Consider the following 14,420-nt stretch of genomic DNA (forward strand, 5'->3'; position numbering starts at 1 on the left):
CTGTAGCACTCTATACTCTGGTTGACTCCCCTCCACTGCTACTGCTGTTCTTGGTGATCAGCCCATGCAACTGGCATTTCCAATACACCGAAGTCTTCTACTACATCTAGGCTTCACCAATAGCCTTTCGAAGGCTCTCTTTATGGTGCCACGCTTCAACTTCTTTGCATGACCCCTTCAGTCCTGGGCCATCAACTGCAACTGAGGCTGTACCTTCACCAATAGCCTTCCATAGCCTCTCGAGGTGTCAAGCCTCAGCTGCTCTCCATAACCCCTTTATTACTTCAAAACCAGTACCACCTGGGAGATTCTTACACATTACCATGTGCAGCTGCAGCACAAAGTACAACCTTGAGTATCTTTGGAAAACAGCTTCCTTGTGCACTCAGAAAACACTTCTCAGATCTCATCCCAGTGGTGTTGGGCTCTTCTTAGTCACCATTAACATCTTCGCTCCAGCTAGCCAGCATCAATTGTGCCATTGCCATCCTACTACCACATAATAATCAAAACACAAATTGTACAAAAACAAAGAAAGAATATAAAAAGCCGCAAGGGAGGGGCTGGAGAGATTGCTCCAGTTAAGAGCACTGACTGTTCTTCCAGAGATCCTAAGTTCAATGTACAACCATATTGTGGCTTACAAATATCTGTAATGGTGTGTCTGGAGACAGCTACAGGATACTCACATAAGTAAAAGTGAATAAATTAATCTTAAAAAGAATAAAAATCTGCAAGGGAAAAGGGGTAAGTACATATAAAGGCAGACCTATTAGAGTTATATCAGACTTCTCAACAAAGACTTTAAAAGCCTAAAGGGCCTAGACAGATATCTTGAGGTCTCTAAGAGACCACAGATGCCAGTCCAGATTACTATACCCCACAAAACATTCAATCACCATAGATGGAAAAACCAAGATATTCCATGAATAAAAAAACTTGAACACTTCCTTTCAACAAATCCATCCCCAATAGAATATTAGAAAAAAAAACTCCAACCCAAGGAGGTTAAACACACCCAAGAAAACACAGAAAATAAATAACTTCACACCAGCAAAATCAAGAGAAAGGAAACATACAAAAGAAAAGGATACCACCACTGCCACCATCAAAACAACAGGACTAACAGTCATTGGTCATTAATATCTGAACATCAAGAGACTCAATTTTCCAATAAAAAGACACAGACTAATAGAAACTATGTGAAGACAGATTCACCATTCTGCTGCATTTAAAACACTTATCTCTAAGCAACTAAGATAGACATTCTGTCAGAGGAAAGGGCTGAACAAAGATTTTCCAAGCAAACAGACCTAAGAAGCAAGCTGGAGTAGCCATTTTAATATCTAGTAAAATAGAGTTTCTACCAAAATTAATCAAAAGAAATTTATAAGGACACTTCATACTCATCCAAAAAGAAAAAAAAAAAATCCCTCCATTATGATGTCATCTCAATTTTGAATATCTATACCCCAAATGCAAGGGCACTCACATTTGAAAGAGAAACCTTATTAAAGCTTAAATCATACATGAAGCCACGCATGTTAATAGTGGGATACTTCAGCACCCTATTCTCATCATTGGACAGGCAATCCAGTCAGAAACAAAAAAGAAAAATAATGAAAATAACAGACATTATGAATCAAATGGATCTAGCAGATATTTATAGAATATTTCACCCAAACCCAAAATAATATACCTTCTTAGCACCTCATGGAACTTTCTCCAAAATTGATCATATACACAGCCACAAAGCAAGACTCAACAGAAACAAAGCTGTTGGAATAACCCCCTACAACTTATCAGACTACCATAGATTGAAGCTGGAATTCAAAAACAGAAACAACAGAAAGCCTACAAACTCATGAAAATTGAACAACTCTTTATTCAGTGATCACTGGGTCAGGAAAGAAATAAAGAAAGAGATTAAAGACTTTCTAGAATTCAATGAAAATGAATATACAACACACCCAAACTTATGGGACACAATGAAAACAGTGCTAAGAGAAAGTTTTATAGCACTAAGAACTAAAGAACTTGAAGAGATCCCATACTAACAACTGAACATACCTCAAAGCTCTAGAACAAAAAGAGGAAAACACACCCAAGAGCCAAAAAAGTCAAGGACACCATAAAAAAACCTACAAAATCAACTAACCTGGGACCAAAAAGGGCTCACAGAGACTGAAACACCAACCAGAGAGCATGCATGGGATGAATGTAGACCCTTACACACAATGTAACAGATGCACAGCTTGGTCCTCATGCAGCACCTTTAACAGCTGGAGCAGGGGCTGTTCAGCTGCCTGCCTCTGGGTCCCTTCCCCTAACAGGATGGCTTTGTGTAGCCTCAGTAGAAGAAGATGTGCCCAGCTACTACAACTTGACATGCCAAGGCAGCTTGATATCCATGGCAGGTCTTGCTTTCTCTGAGGAGAAAGGGAAAGTGATATAGTGGGAGGTGAAGTAAGAGAGGGAGGGTCTGGGGGAAGAGAGAAGGGAAGCTCAGACCGGGATATAAAGTAATGAATTAGTTAATTAAAAAGAATTAAAAGAGCTGAGGGGAAAAATAACTGAAAAAAGAAAAATCCACTCCTTTAGAGCAAACATGAACTAAAAACATTTTTAGAATGTGTCTTTCACGTCCATTCTAGCAAGCTCTAATGTCTACATAAGGTCTTGCTACTTGAAGACTCCTGAGAGTGTAAACACAGCACATCATGAGATGCTGCCCCAAGCTCCTCCTCACCTGCCTGGTGCACATCCCAAATCCTACAGCCTTCAGCTGTCATAATTATACTCAGAGCTAGCTTTATCTAGCAGACACTTTAGTCCTTTCCACTTTTTCAGGGCTACCCGGGAGCCATTTTCCTGTCAAAACAAAACAAAACAAAAAACAAACAACCCTATACTCTTCCATTTCACACTTGAAAATGTTCAGAAAAAGCATGTACAGAATATTAAACAAAGCCCTTTTCTGGTTATCATTCTTTGAGCATCTTTAGAGCTAAATTGTGTCTAGAGCATTTCTGTCATATTGGGTAAGCTGTCTAAAGAGGATTTAGATTGTATGGGGAAATGCATGTCTGCCTTATGCAGGCTGCCCCATTTACTCAGGAGACTTGGGCATCTGTGGGGTTTGCTCTCTGTAGTGGGGGAGTTCTGATTTTTTTAAATAGAACCTTAGATATGAGTAGTACTTGATTTAAACTTGCATTGAACAAAGATCTTCTTGCATTTTTAAATAGATGAGCTCGAACACAGTACTAATATTCCATGGCCTGTGCCACACTCAGCAGACCTCTCCTGCTAAGTCAGCTTTGGTTCCCAGTCGGCGGCTCGGGCATCTCACCAAGGAGTAAACCTCCATCCCTGATCCAAGATACCCCTGGGACAGCCCAAAGGACAAAGATGGAATGTTCTTGTTGGTCCTTTCTATATCCAGCTCAGAGGTTATAATTAGCAGTTATGTGGCGAGTGAGGCTGGGAGCATGCTCGGAAAGAAGAGAGAGGCCATAATGTCTGGGGATGCTCTAGATGTCCAAGAAGATCTGTAAATGATGAAGCCCAGACATTGGTAGTGGTGGTATGTAGTGGCTAGTGGGTGGTGTGTGTGTGTGTGTGTGTGTGTGTGTGTGTGTGTGTGTGTGTGTGTGTTGTAGGGAGGTGTGCTCTCAGAACTCACTAAGCTAAGGGAGTTAGGGTTAGGGTTGGCATATTAACCAGATTTCTCAGGGTTGAAGTGAGCTACTCCTGTTAAGAGCATTGGTTTCTCTTCTAGAGGAGCCAGATTTGGTTCCTAGCACTCACTTGGTGGTTTACAAGTGACTGTAACTCCCATTCCAGGAGATCTACCACCTTCTTCTGGCCTCCTTGAAGACTACAGTCACATGGTACACAGACATACATGCAGGCGAAACAACCAATCACACAAAGGAAAAATGTAGGAAACAAATATTCTTAAAAGAATTCTCAGAAAACCTGAAAGAAAAAAAAAAGCGCCACAACAGGGTACAAGACATATTCTTTTCCCATTTATATATATATATATTTTATCAAGAAGGAATAGAGGATAGAAAGACAACCCTAATCTTATGAATTCTGATTATTCCCATTGTACTACTCTCTAATTCTAAGATGGAATCTCCACTTCCTAAATAGGAAAAGTTTAGACCAACTGCTCCAGCTCCTTTGTTTATAAACAAGGAAGCAAGATTGGAGAAAGGCAGTGACTTGACCAAGTTACCCAACTTCATAGCCACAAAAGGCACAATTATGATTCCCACTGTGCTCTCTGAGCAGGCTTCAGGAGGATCAGTGAAAGCCAGTAGGAGATAAACCTTCCCCATGTAGGTTCATTTGCCAGCCCTTGTGATTTACAAGGATGATGGGACACTCGGATAAGATCATCCCAACTTGAAGCCACTGCTGAAGAATTGAAGAGATTTTAGTCACTTAAATTTTAAGCTAATGATAATTGTGTTAAACTTACAAGGTAAAATTTACTTTGCATTTTTAATCCACGAGAAAGCAGTAATGTAAGGGGATTTGTATTGTGCTGCTGAGATAAACTTAGTTCCTATTTTAGAAGAAATTTGAATATCATTGAAAATTAACAGTGAGATTATCCTTCCTAATCTGTTTGTCAGGCATTTTCTCCAAAGTGGGTGGTTTCCACAATTGCTCATTCTTTCATAAAAAAGTAATATAGAAGTATTGGCTTTAGTGCTAGGACAGATCCTAGAGCCTTGAGCATCCTGATCAAATGCTCTACACCGAACTGCATTCCCAGCCCTCCTCTTAGGGTTGTTATTTTAAAGCATGTTCTCATGACGTCATTCAGATTGGCCTTGAACTCAAGCTGTCAACAAGTTAGACCTTGAACTTGTGACCTCCTGCCTTGAGCGCAAGCCACCACCAGACCGGCTCTTGTCACTTCATGTGTGTACATCTTCCTATAGCTTTCTTTCCTCATGCCCACCATACTTGTGCATGTTTTATTGTCAACTTGACACAACCTAGAGTCACCTGGAAAGATGAACATCAGTGGTAAGATTCCAAAACCAGATGAGCCTGTGGCCATGCCTATGGGAGAATGTATGGATAAATGATTGATATGACAAAATATCCAGCCTGCTGTGTCAGCATCCCTAGGCCAGTGGGCCTGGGCTTACTAAGACAGTTAATGGGGCATGATCTGGGAATAGGAGTGGGAGGAGGAAGGGGGAGGAAACCAGTGAGCAGCATGTCTCTATGGTTCTGCCTCAATTCCTGCTTGAGTTCCTGTTCTAACCTCTTCAGTGAGAGGCTATTTCTTGAAAGTGTACCTTTCTTCCTAAAACAAACCCTTTCCTCCCCTAATTTGTTTAGATTAAAATGGTTTATTATAATAACAGGAAGCAAACTGGAGTGGTGGCTATATTCTGATAATTATTCTATTAAAATAGTACAGTGATGCCTCACTTTCTTAAAAGCAAGCCTTTGAAGACTGCAGCTAAAATGCGTCCCTTCTAGATCACGGCCAGAATACACGCTTCCACGTTCATCTTCCCTGCCACTGCTTCCAAGTCAGTATCATGCTGTGATCAGTTTGCAAAATAAATCTCCAGCAATGTCCAGCAAGTTTAATCCTCTCTCAGGAAAACGCAAAAAGGAACATTCTCTACTAGGCACTGACCACCCGCCTTTTCACAGAAAGCTTCCAAGTCCCCTCACCGTATCCAGTGGAAACTAGTCCTCACGATCTGGTAGAATTCCTGGAGGAGACAGTCAGGGAAGGTGGTCAGATATCAGCTAGTAAGGAAGAGAGTCATGAAGTGGTCTGGGAACACAGATCTTGAGACAACCTGGGTCTCCACAATCAACTTTACGGGAGCTGCTGCTGCTAATGGCCTTGACCCACACTTGAGAGACATGATCAGGGTACAGTCATGAGCAGCTTTCTGGCTATCAAGTCACTCTGACAAGTGACTTTGGAGAAGTTACTTCACATCTATAAACCTCAAAGCCTATAAAATAGGTCACCTGACAGCATCCTCATTAGACTATTCAGGATCTGGCATACTGTGCCAGGCATGGACTCACACTCATGATAGTACCAGAGAATATATGGTCCCCAAACACAGGTCGTCATGGAGCTGGAGATGCAGGTACAGGCATGTCAACTGATGAACACTCCTGTATTTCCTCTTCTGGCCCCTGTTCTCCTATTCCCCTGTAGGCCTGCCCCTGTGAGTGAGGCCTTCTGGAACTCACTGTAACCCTTGTGTGTATGTCTGTCACATTGCAGGAGGGGGATGGCTATTCAGCCCACCACATGCTTCATTTCCTTGTCTTATTTCCTCAATGACTTTAAAGCTTGGTTCGCAAAGAGACTGCATTTCCTATGAAGTTTCCCTTCCAGCTCATAAACAGGCTGCTTTCCAAAGAGTTGACATGTGTGTGTGTGTGTGTGTGTGTGTCTGTGTGTGTCTGTGTGTGTCTGTGTGTCTGTGTGTGTGTGTGTGTGTGTGTGTGTGTGTTTGTGTGTACATATGGAATCCCAAGGTTAATGTCCAACGTGATGCCTTGATCATTTCCATCTAAAGCGCATCAGTTAAAAGACAGTCGCCCAGTAAGTAAGTATATGTCCATTTCTCTCTGCTCGTGGCTGTGCCTGTGCTGTGACCAGTTATTCTAAGTCCTGCCTCCTTCATTTCCTGACACAGTGGATGCTAACCTGGAATTCTGACCTGAAACTAACCCCTTTCCCCAAAGTTGCTTCTGGTCAGCGTGTATTTCCTTAGCAAAAGAAATAAAACCAGAACAATATAAATAGCCACTCATATAAATAATTAGGAAAGTAGAGGTTATTTTTAAAAAAAGAATTCAGAAGAGTCATTTATCTACCTGTCCATAATAACTGTACACTCACACACAGGCAAATGGTTTTTAACCAGACACTATAAATTGCCAAGTTAGACATCTCCATAGTTTATACTAGTTACAGAAAGAACATGCCAAACTATTTTAAAAATTGATTTAGCTAAAATACAAAGCAATTGATAAATATGAAAATTATTTTATGTTAACTTAGGGTGTTTCAAATTGTACCTGATATAGTTTAGGGGGTCAGAAATCCCAATCAATAATTTTATTTCCATTTGAAACAGCCTCTCCCCATGCCATTGCCTTGAGGAAAGATTTTAATGCAGAAAGAAAGCTTTCTAGAGTCTTTTGCCTGAGATACACTTTTCTAAATTCAATCTGGGCAGGACTCCAAACCAACTCTTAGTGAGAAATTTAGCTTTTGGCTCATGTTTATTGGTGAAACCACTAGTTCAGAGAAGACAGACCCACGCAAAGCACTGGCCCTGACACCAACCACCAGCAGCCAGTACCTACCAACTATCACCATGCACCACCACCCACAACTACCCACCAGTACTTACCTATCACCACAAACCAACCAACACCAGCCACCTACCACTCACCACCACCAACCAACCACCACAAACCACCACCTCTTCATCCTCCCCACCAATCATTACCAATCACCACTGACCAGTCAATACCAATTACCACCAATCCCCACCCATCAACCACACCTCTCCTGCTCACCACCGCTCACCACTGCTCACTACTGCACACCACTGCTCACCACTGCTCACCAGTGCTCACCACCGCTCACCACCACCCACCAGTACCGAGCATACTAGCTCTGCAGGAGAAGCAGATGTGAAGGGATCTGGGCTAGCATAGATTTTATAATGATCATACGCATTGCTATTTTCATTGAGCGTTGTTAAATAGTGAGGACAGTTCACATGTTCTCATTCATGATTGGGATAATAATCAATTAAATTTAAATTATGTCATTATCATCTCCCACACTAGTTTGATCATTGTAACTAGGTAATCAAAGTATTTTAAGGCAACTCCATAGTAGCAACTAATATATCCTACCTCATATAGACTAATGTTCCAATGTTTAAGCCAACCTTGTTGGTCATCATTGGCATGTCTTATTTAGGTTTCATTGCTGTGAAGAGACACTATGTCCACAGCTATATATAATATATATGTATGGGATCACACACCCACACCCCCCACACACCCTCACACACACACACACACCTCCCCCCTACACACACACACACACCCACACACACACACACACCCTCACACACACACACATATGTTATATATATTTATACACATGATCACACACACATTTAGTTAGGGCTGGTTTACAGTTTCAGAGGTTTAGTCCACTATCATCATGATGGGAAACATGACAGCGTGCAGGCAGACATGGTATTGGAGGAGCCAAGAGTTCTATAACTTGATCCTAAGGTAGCAGAAGGAGACTGGATGTGTTTCACAGTGGTCATAGCTTAAGCATTTAAGAAACTTCAAGCCCTGTCTCCAAAGTGGCACACTTCCTCTAACAAGGCCACACTATCTCCAGTGAACACTTCCTCTAACAAGGCCACACTATCTCCAGTGAACACTTCCTTTAACAAGGCCACACTATCTTCAATGAACACTTCCTCTAACAAGGCCACACTATCTCCAATTAGGCCATACTTCCTAATAGTGCTACTTGTTATAGCCAAGCATCCAAACAGGAGTCTGGGGAGGGGGCATACCTATCCAACCACCACAGGCCTCACACATCCTCAGTCACCAGTCAGACTTAAAGCAGCAGTGAGGTTCAGTTGTGATAGAAATCACAGAAAAAAAAAAAAAAAAAAAAAAAAACAGCTGCTCATTTTATTCTTTATATCCTAACTCACACATTTCAAGCAACAGCCATGTTCACCCTAAGGAAAGCATGGTTGAATCTAAATCTCTGCCTGGGATTCCGGTAGAGAATTTGTTGTTCTTACCATGACACCAGGTAGAACTCCAAGTTCTCAGTACAAGTATACTGTGGTTTTTAATATCCAAGAGAACATGAGAAGCTGGACCCTGAGGTTAACATTTAACTGAAAACCAGCAATCCTGGGCCACAGCCCAAGTCAGAACATTGGCCTGGCTGTTCCCAAAGGTTTGCAGAACCCAACTTTTCAAACTGGATGAGGAAGTGGGACAGAAAAACATATTTAAACAGATGTTTTAGAAATTAGAAAATAAAGATCTTAAAATACCCCAAGCCCTGAGAAACTGTCCTGCTAAAATGTGACATAAATCGACTGTGTTTCTTTAGCTGTGCCTGTCTTCCTAACACAAGCTTTGGTCCCTTCTCAGGATCTGAGCCCAGAACTGAAGCTGGAAGTCATATAGGTGTGTGTGTGTGTGTGTGTGTGTGTGTGTGTGTGTGTGTTTGTACATTATATGTGTATGTATGTATGTGTGTGTGTGTGTGTGTGTGTGTGTGTGTGTGTGTAGTTAATGGTCTTTTGAGGTGTTAAAAAGATCTGGAGTCCAGCAATTGCTTCCGGTCAGAGTTAAAAGCTCTCACCTCCCACCTGAAGAGACCTTGTGCTCTAGATTGTGTATCTGAAGTCTCTACTTGATCAAATAGGAAACCTTAATTGCTTTTGCTTCACAGTAATAAGAACTTCATTTCTTATTGATGAATCTCTATTTTCCATCTTTTGGAGTGCATGAGTATGTTTCCATATCTGAGAATTTCCACGAATTTCTGAGTTTCCCCATGCTGCTTAGTTATTAACTCTAGTTTGTAAAAACCTTGTTATTTATGTATTGCTGTGATGAGTTCTCACTGTGGGTAAGTTACAGAAACCTGGCATACTGCGCAGTCCCTGTAAGCCAGACAGCTGGGGAGCTTCTGAGACTGGCTTCCTGGTAATGCAGGAACCTTCTCTTGTCCTAGGAAGTACTGAATGGAGAAGCAATGGGCTCTTAAGGAGTGAGGGGCTGTCCTGTGCTGTTAGGAGGCTCAGTTTCCAGTTATCCATTCAGATCTGAAAACCTCGGAGAAGGGGAACATTTGCCTCCTGTTAAGATGCTCTGCAAGATGGGCTCCAAGCTCATAACGAACACCACAGGTAGCACAGGCCATGAAACTCCTCCAGTTTCCATGGAAAGCAGAGAGGAGAATGAGCAAACGCCTTCGTATCATTTACTACAGGATTCATACGTTCTAGCATGTTTATAAAACACAATTGAGAATCATTTATAAAAGTCATTTGCCTATCAACAGATCGAGCAAATACATGTGAACTGTGTCCTTAAAAATAAATATGTGAAGTTTAAGAAATGGATCCAAGCAGGGCATGGTGCTGCATGGCTTTAACCCCAGCACTCAGGAGGCAGCCACACAGACAGGTGGATTTCTCTAAGTTCAAGGCCAGTCTAGTTTAGAGTAAGTTCCAGGACAACCAGAGTGTTACATAGAGAAACCTTGTCTTGAAAAACAAAGGGAAAAAAAGGAAGAAAGAAAGTTTGGTAGTTTCAATATGCTTGTTCCAGGGAGTAGCACTATTAGGAAGTGTGGCCTTATTGGAGTAGGTGTGGCCTTGTTGAAGGAAGTGTGTCACTGTGGGGCTAGGCAATGAGACCTTTCTCCTAACCACAACTGAGTCAGTTTTTTCCCAGTGGCCTTCAGATAAAAATGTAGAACTCTCAGCTCCTCCTGCACCATGCCTGCCTGGATGCTGCCATGCTCCTGCCTTGATGATAATGAAGTGAACCTCCGAACCTGTAAACTAGCCCCAAATAAATGTTGTCCTTATAAGAGTTGCTTTAGTCATGGTGTCTGTTCACAGAAATAACCCTAAGGCAGACAGGAAGGAAGGAAGGAAGAAAAGAAGGAAGGAAGGAAGGAAGGAAGGAAGGAAGGAAAGAAGGAAGGAAGGAAAAAGAACCAATGAAAATAATCAAAGCTGTGTCTTAATTTGAAAAACAAGTTGATAAAAAAGAAAATATGGTTTTAAATTTCTTTAATAAACAATCTTTCAAGTTCTAAGCAAAGATTTTAACAAACCAAAGGTTCACGGGCACTTGAAAGCCTTCAAAGTAACCATTAGTTCCCTTCTATATATGTTTAAGCATCACACACACACACACACACACACACACACACAAACACACACTCTCTCACACACACTCACACACACACAAACACACACACATTCACACACACACTCACACACACACTCACACAGACACAGACACACACACACACACACACACACCAAGAAATGGAAAATAGAGATGAATATTCATCAATAAGAAATGAAGGAAAGTTTGTTTGTTTTTTAACCACTAAATAAAAGCTAAATAAGGTTTTCTTTGTATGTGGCTTAGTTGAGCAATTATTTCAAGTTATTCAGTATTTTGTAAAGAAGATGGTACATGGCATCTGTCTACTTTCCTTCCTTGTTTCTTGAGCTAGGGGATTATGTGGCTGAGGCTATTGCCTCAAACTCATAACTCTCCTACTTTTGCTTCCCAAGTGCTGGGGTTACAGGCTTGTATCACCACACCAGTCTAAATGGTTTGTCGCTTTATGTCTTAAGCATGGTACTTTATTCCAATTTCATATTTAGATTCAGGACTAGCCCATGAAGAAGAGCTAATTATAATTATTAGCAGACAACAGAAAAGTAATAAGGAATAGATGAAAGAAAATGAACTAAACAAGTAATAAACACTAAGTCCAATTTTGATTTTGAGTTTGCCCAATACTAAACCTACATGACTTAGGATGTTTTAATTTGGAAAGCATTTATTTTGCTCACATATTCTGCACATACAGTAAACGTGACTCTACCAATGAGAGGGCTGCATGCTTAAACATTATTACCACTGAACACCTCACCTAGCTAGGACTTCAAAGTACACTCTTATTTGGAAATGGTGTCACAAGAAGCTAATTAAGGTCATTCTTGATTAGTGGTGGCCTTATAAGAGACACATTTAAACACAGAGAAGATGTCACTATGTAAGCACAAAGACACACAGGGTAATGATGTGCTAACACATAGAAACTGGTGTAAAATGGACACAGGCTATGAACTTCAAGCAACCAGACTCCAAGTGGGAATCAGAAAATTGATTTCCTCCCAGTGCCTTCAGTTGGTACAAATTTACCTTGACTTTTACCATCCAGAATAATGAGAAAATAATGTTGTTTGAAGGTCTCGATTAAGGTACTTTGTTACTGCAGCCCCAGGAAATGAGTACAGACAAGCAGACACACAGAGATGGTCTGTGGGGAAAAATGGAGACCGGAGCAGGCAGGAGAGGTGATGGAATGTCAGAGCCCATAAATTCTTGTTGAGAATATGAATGAATTCAGAGCACCTTTAAGAGACCATGAAGAAAAACAAAACAAAAAAAACTGAAACCAGAGGTCTTGGCTAGCAAACATGATTGGGTTTCACAAACACACATCACTAAGGGAAGCAAAACTGGTTTCCCCGTGAGTCCTCTCTCATCCGTTGTTCTGTTTATAACCCTTTCCCAAAATCCCAAGCTTCATCCAGCTTGCCTACTATGACCAGCAAAGAAACTGCAGCCTCCAGCCATGGGAAGCAAATGAAGGAAATCACTAGGAGGTCATTTCTACCTTGCTTCCCCTTTGAAAGCATCTGCAATCTCCTCAGAAATCCTGCATTTAGGATGCAATGTAGGGTATCAAGGGACTACACACTTTCCAAAGGTAACACACGCACTAAAAAGCAATCGGTGTGCGGATCATCACAGTCATGTCTACAACCTGAGAGGTGGCTTAGTGTGCACCTCACGTATTTCTGCATATGAGTTCAGCCTACGTGCTGCCAGCATGGCTGTTGGAAGGTGAAACTGTAGTCAAGCCATGCTCCTTCAGATGATTTTGAAGCTGTGCCGGCAAAGTGAAGGTCTTTCCAGTTTGGTGCATACTGTGTCCTAAACAGAGACTTTCCAGGGAATAGAAATTTAAATTTCTCATTTGCTTTGAAATTTTCTCTGTCATGTACAGAAGACACACATGAAGACACACACAAGGTGCCACAGCCTTGATAAAATTATCCATTCAGGTCAACATTGCTCTTAAATAGATTCTGTCAGGTGTTATTCTGTAGCTCAGGCTGGCCTTCAATTCACTATCTCCCCCCACCCCCACCCCCAGGGGCTAGAATGGCAGGCCACCCAGTTAAACTTATTACAATCTGGATTCAAAGTAAACTCCACCCTGTTCTGATATAGCACATGCAATTCTACTTGGCTCCCCTCCCTTCTTTCACTTTTCCTTCATTATTAGGACACTTGCATCACGAGAGACAAGTGGCAATGGGAAGAAATGTAAGCTTGGTGTGCTCACATCATGATAGCACTTTTCTAGCTGCTTTCATAAAATGTCACTTAGTTCCCTGAAGGGCCAGCTCCCGGCACAAACTCTAGCAGTTTCTCTCAGTAGTCTACAGCACACTAGTGAAAATATTTCCTGAGACTAGGCATTCTTAGAAAGCTCGATGCTATAAAACCACCAGCAGAATTTCCCCACTGAGGCAAACAATGGGTCTCTCCACTCAAAGGGAAAACGGGCATCTTCTTCTGACAGTCCGTGGGAAAATGAGCAATGGCAACAAATGCCTTAGTTTCAGAGTTTTTTACACTACATAACATCACAACCTCATTTCCCACAGAAGATGTCAGGCAGAAATAAGACCAACAGGACTATAAATGCATCACATGCCTCCCAATAGTTCTTGCTCTACAGAGTAAGGACCTCAAGTACTCTGGCACTGGACCAAATCATTTAGCAAAACTTTTTGTTCCGAGACATTCAGTGACCCTGCTAGAAAGGTGTTCATTCACAGACATAGTCAACCCTCTCACGTACAGTACCTTATTCTGCTCACACATGTATTGTATCCTCAGGGTGTCCATTGCTCTGATCATGGCTTGCATAGCTGTGAATATGTTTTGGTAAACCAGCTTTGTGAAGCCCTTTCTATCTTCATCACTGTAGCCAGACCCATGGATTATCCTCATCTGCTTGATAAAGGTGCTTTTCCCACTCTCACCAGTTCCTAAGAGAAAAACAATGAGTGAAGAACAGTTAGACTCCAAGAGGAACCCTGGTAGCATTAGTCCAGATCCCGGGTAACAGGGTGGTGCGAAGGGCTTGGAAAGAGTCTACCAGAAGCTTGTGTGGTAGCTCCTGCCCATCTTCCTTTCTTCAAGTCTTTGAAACAGGTCAGACACCTGACCACTCTGAACATGAAGGATTTGCTGCTGTTTCTATTGGCATTGATGCTGCTTCAGTGGGCAGGAATGATCTGAGCAGCAAAACTCTTGGAGAAGAGAAGGATAATTGCCAACATGATCCTTGGGCAAGGAAGCATCATTTGCAGAGACGCCAAGTATCTATATGATAGCTGTTCATTCCAGTCCCTACTTCAGGAGGTTTTCCAAACTCCTAACACTAGCCTGTGACACCAAGAAGCATATATCCCTGAACTATTCCATTGGTCTTTAATGTA

At 41.7% G+C, this 14,420-nt stretch overlaps 1 protein-coding gene across 1 annotated transcript in view; it reads right to left on the reverse strand.

The window, feature by feature from the left end:
• The window catches only part of GNA14 (G protein subunit alpha 14), a gene marked incomplete at its 3' end in the record, with an annotated part of 182,648 nt that overhangs the window by 60,740 nt on the left and 107,488 nt on the right, over positions 1-14,420 (reverse strand). The window contains exon 2 of the mRNA XM_080911248.1: positions 13,783-13,967. Coding sequence (XP_080767374.1) covers positions 13,783-13,967 — 185 coding nt within the window. The remainder of the gene's footprint in view (positions 1-13,782; positions 13,968-14,420) is intronic.

The sequence above is a fragment of the Micromys minutus genome (genome assembly GCF_963924665.1).
Source record: "Micromys minutus genome assembly, chromosome: 2".
NCBI classification, from domain to species: domain Eukaryota; kingdom Metazoa; phylum Chordata; class Mammalia; order Rodentia; family Muridae; genus Micromys; species Micromys minutus.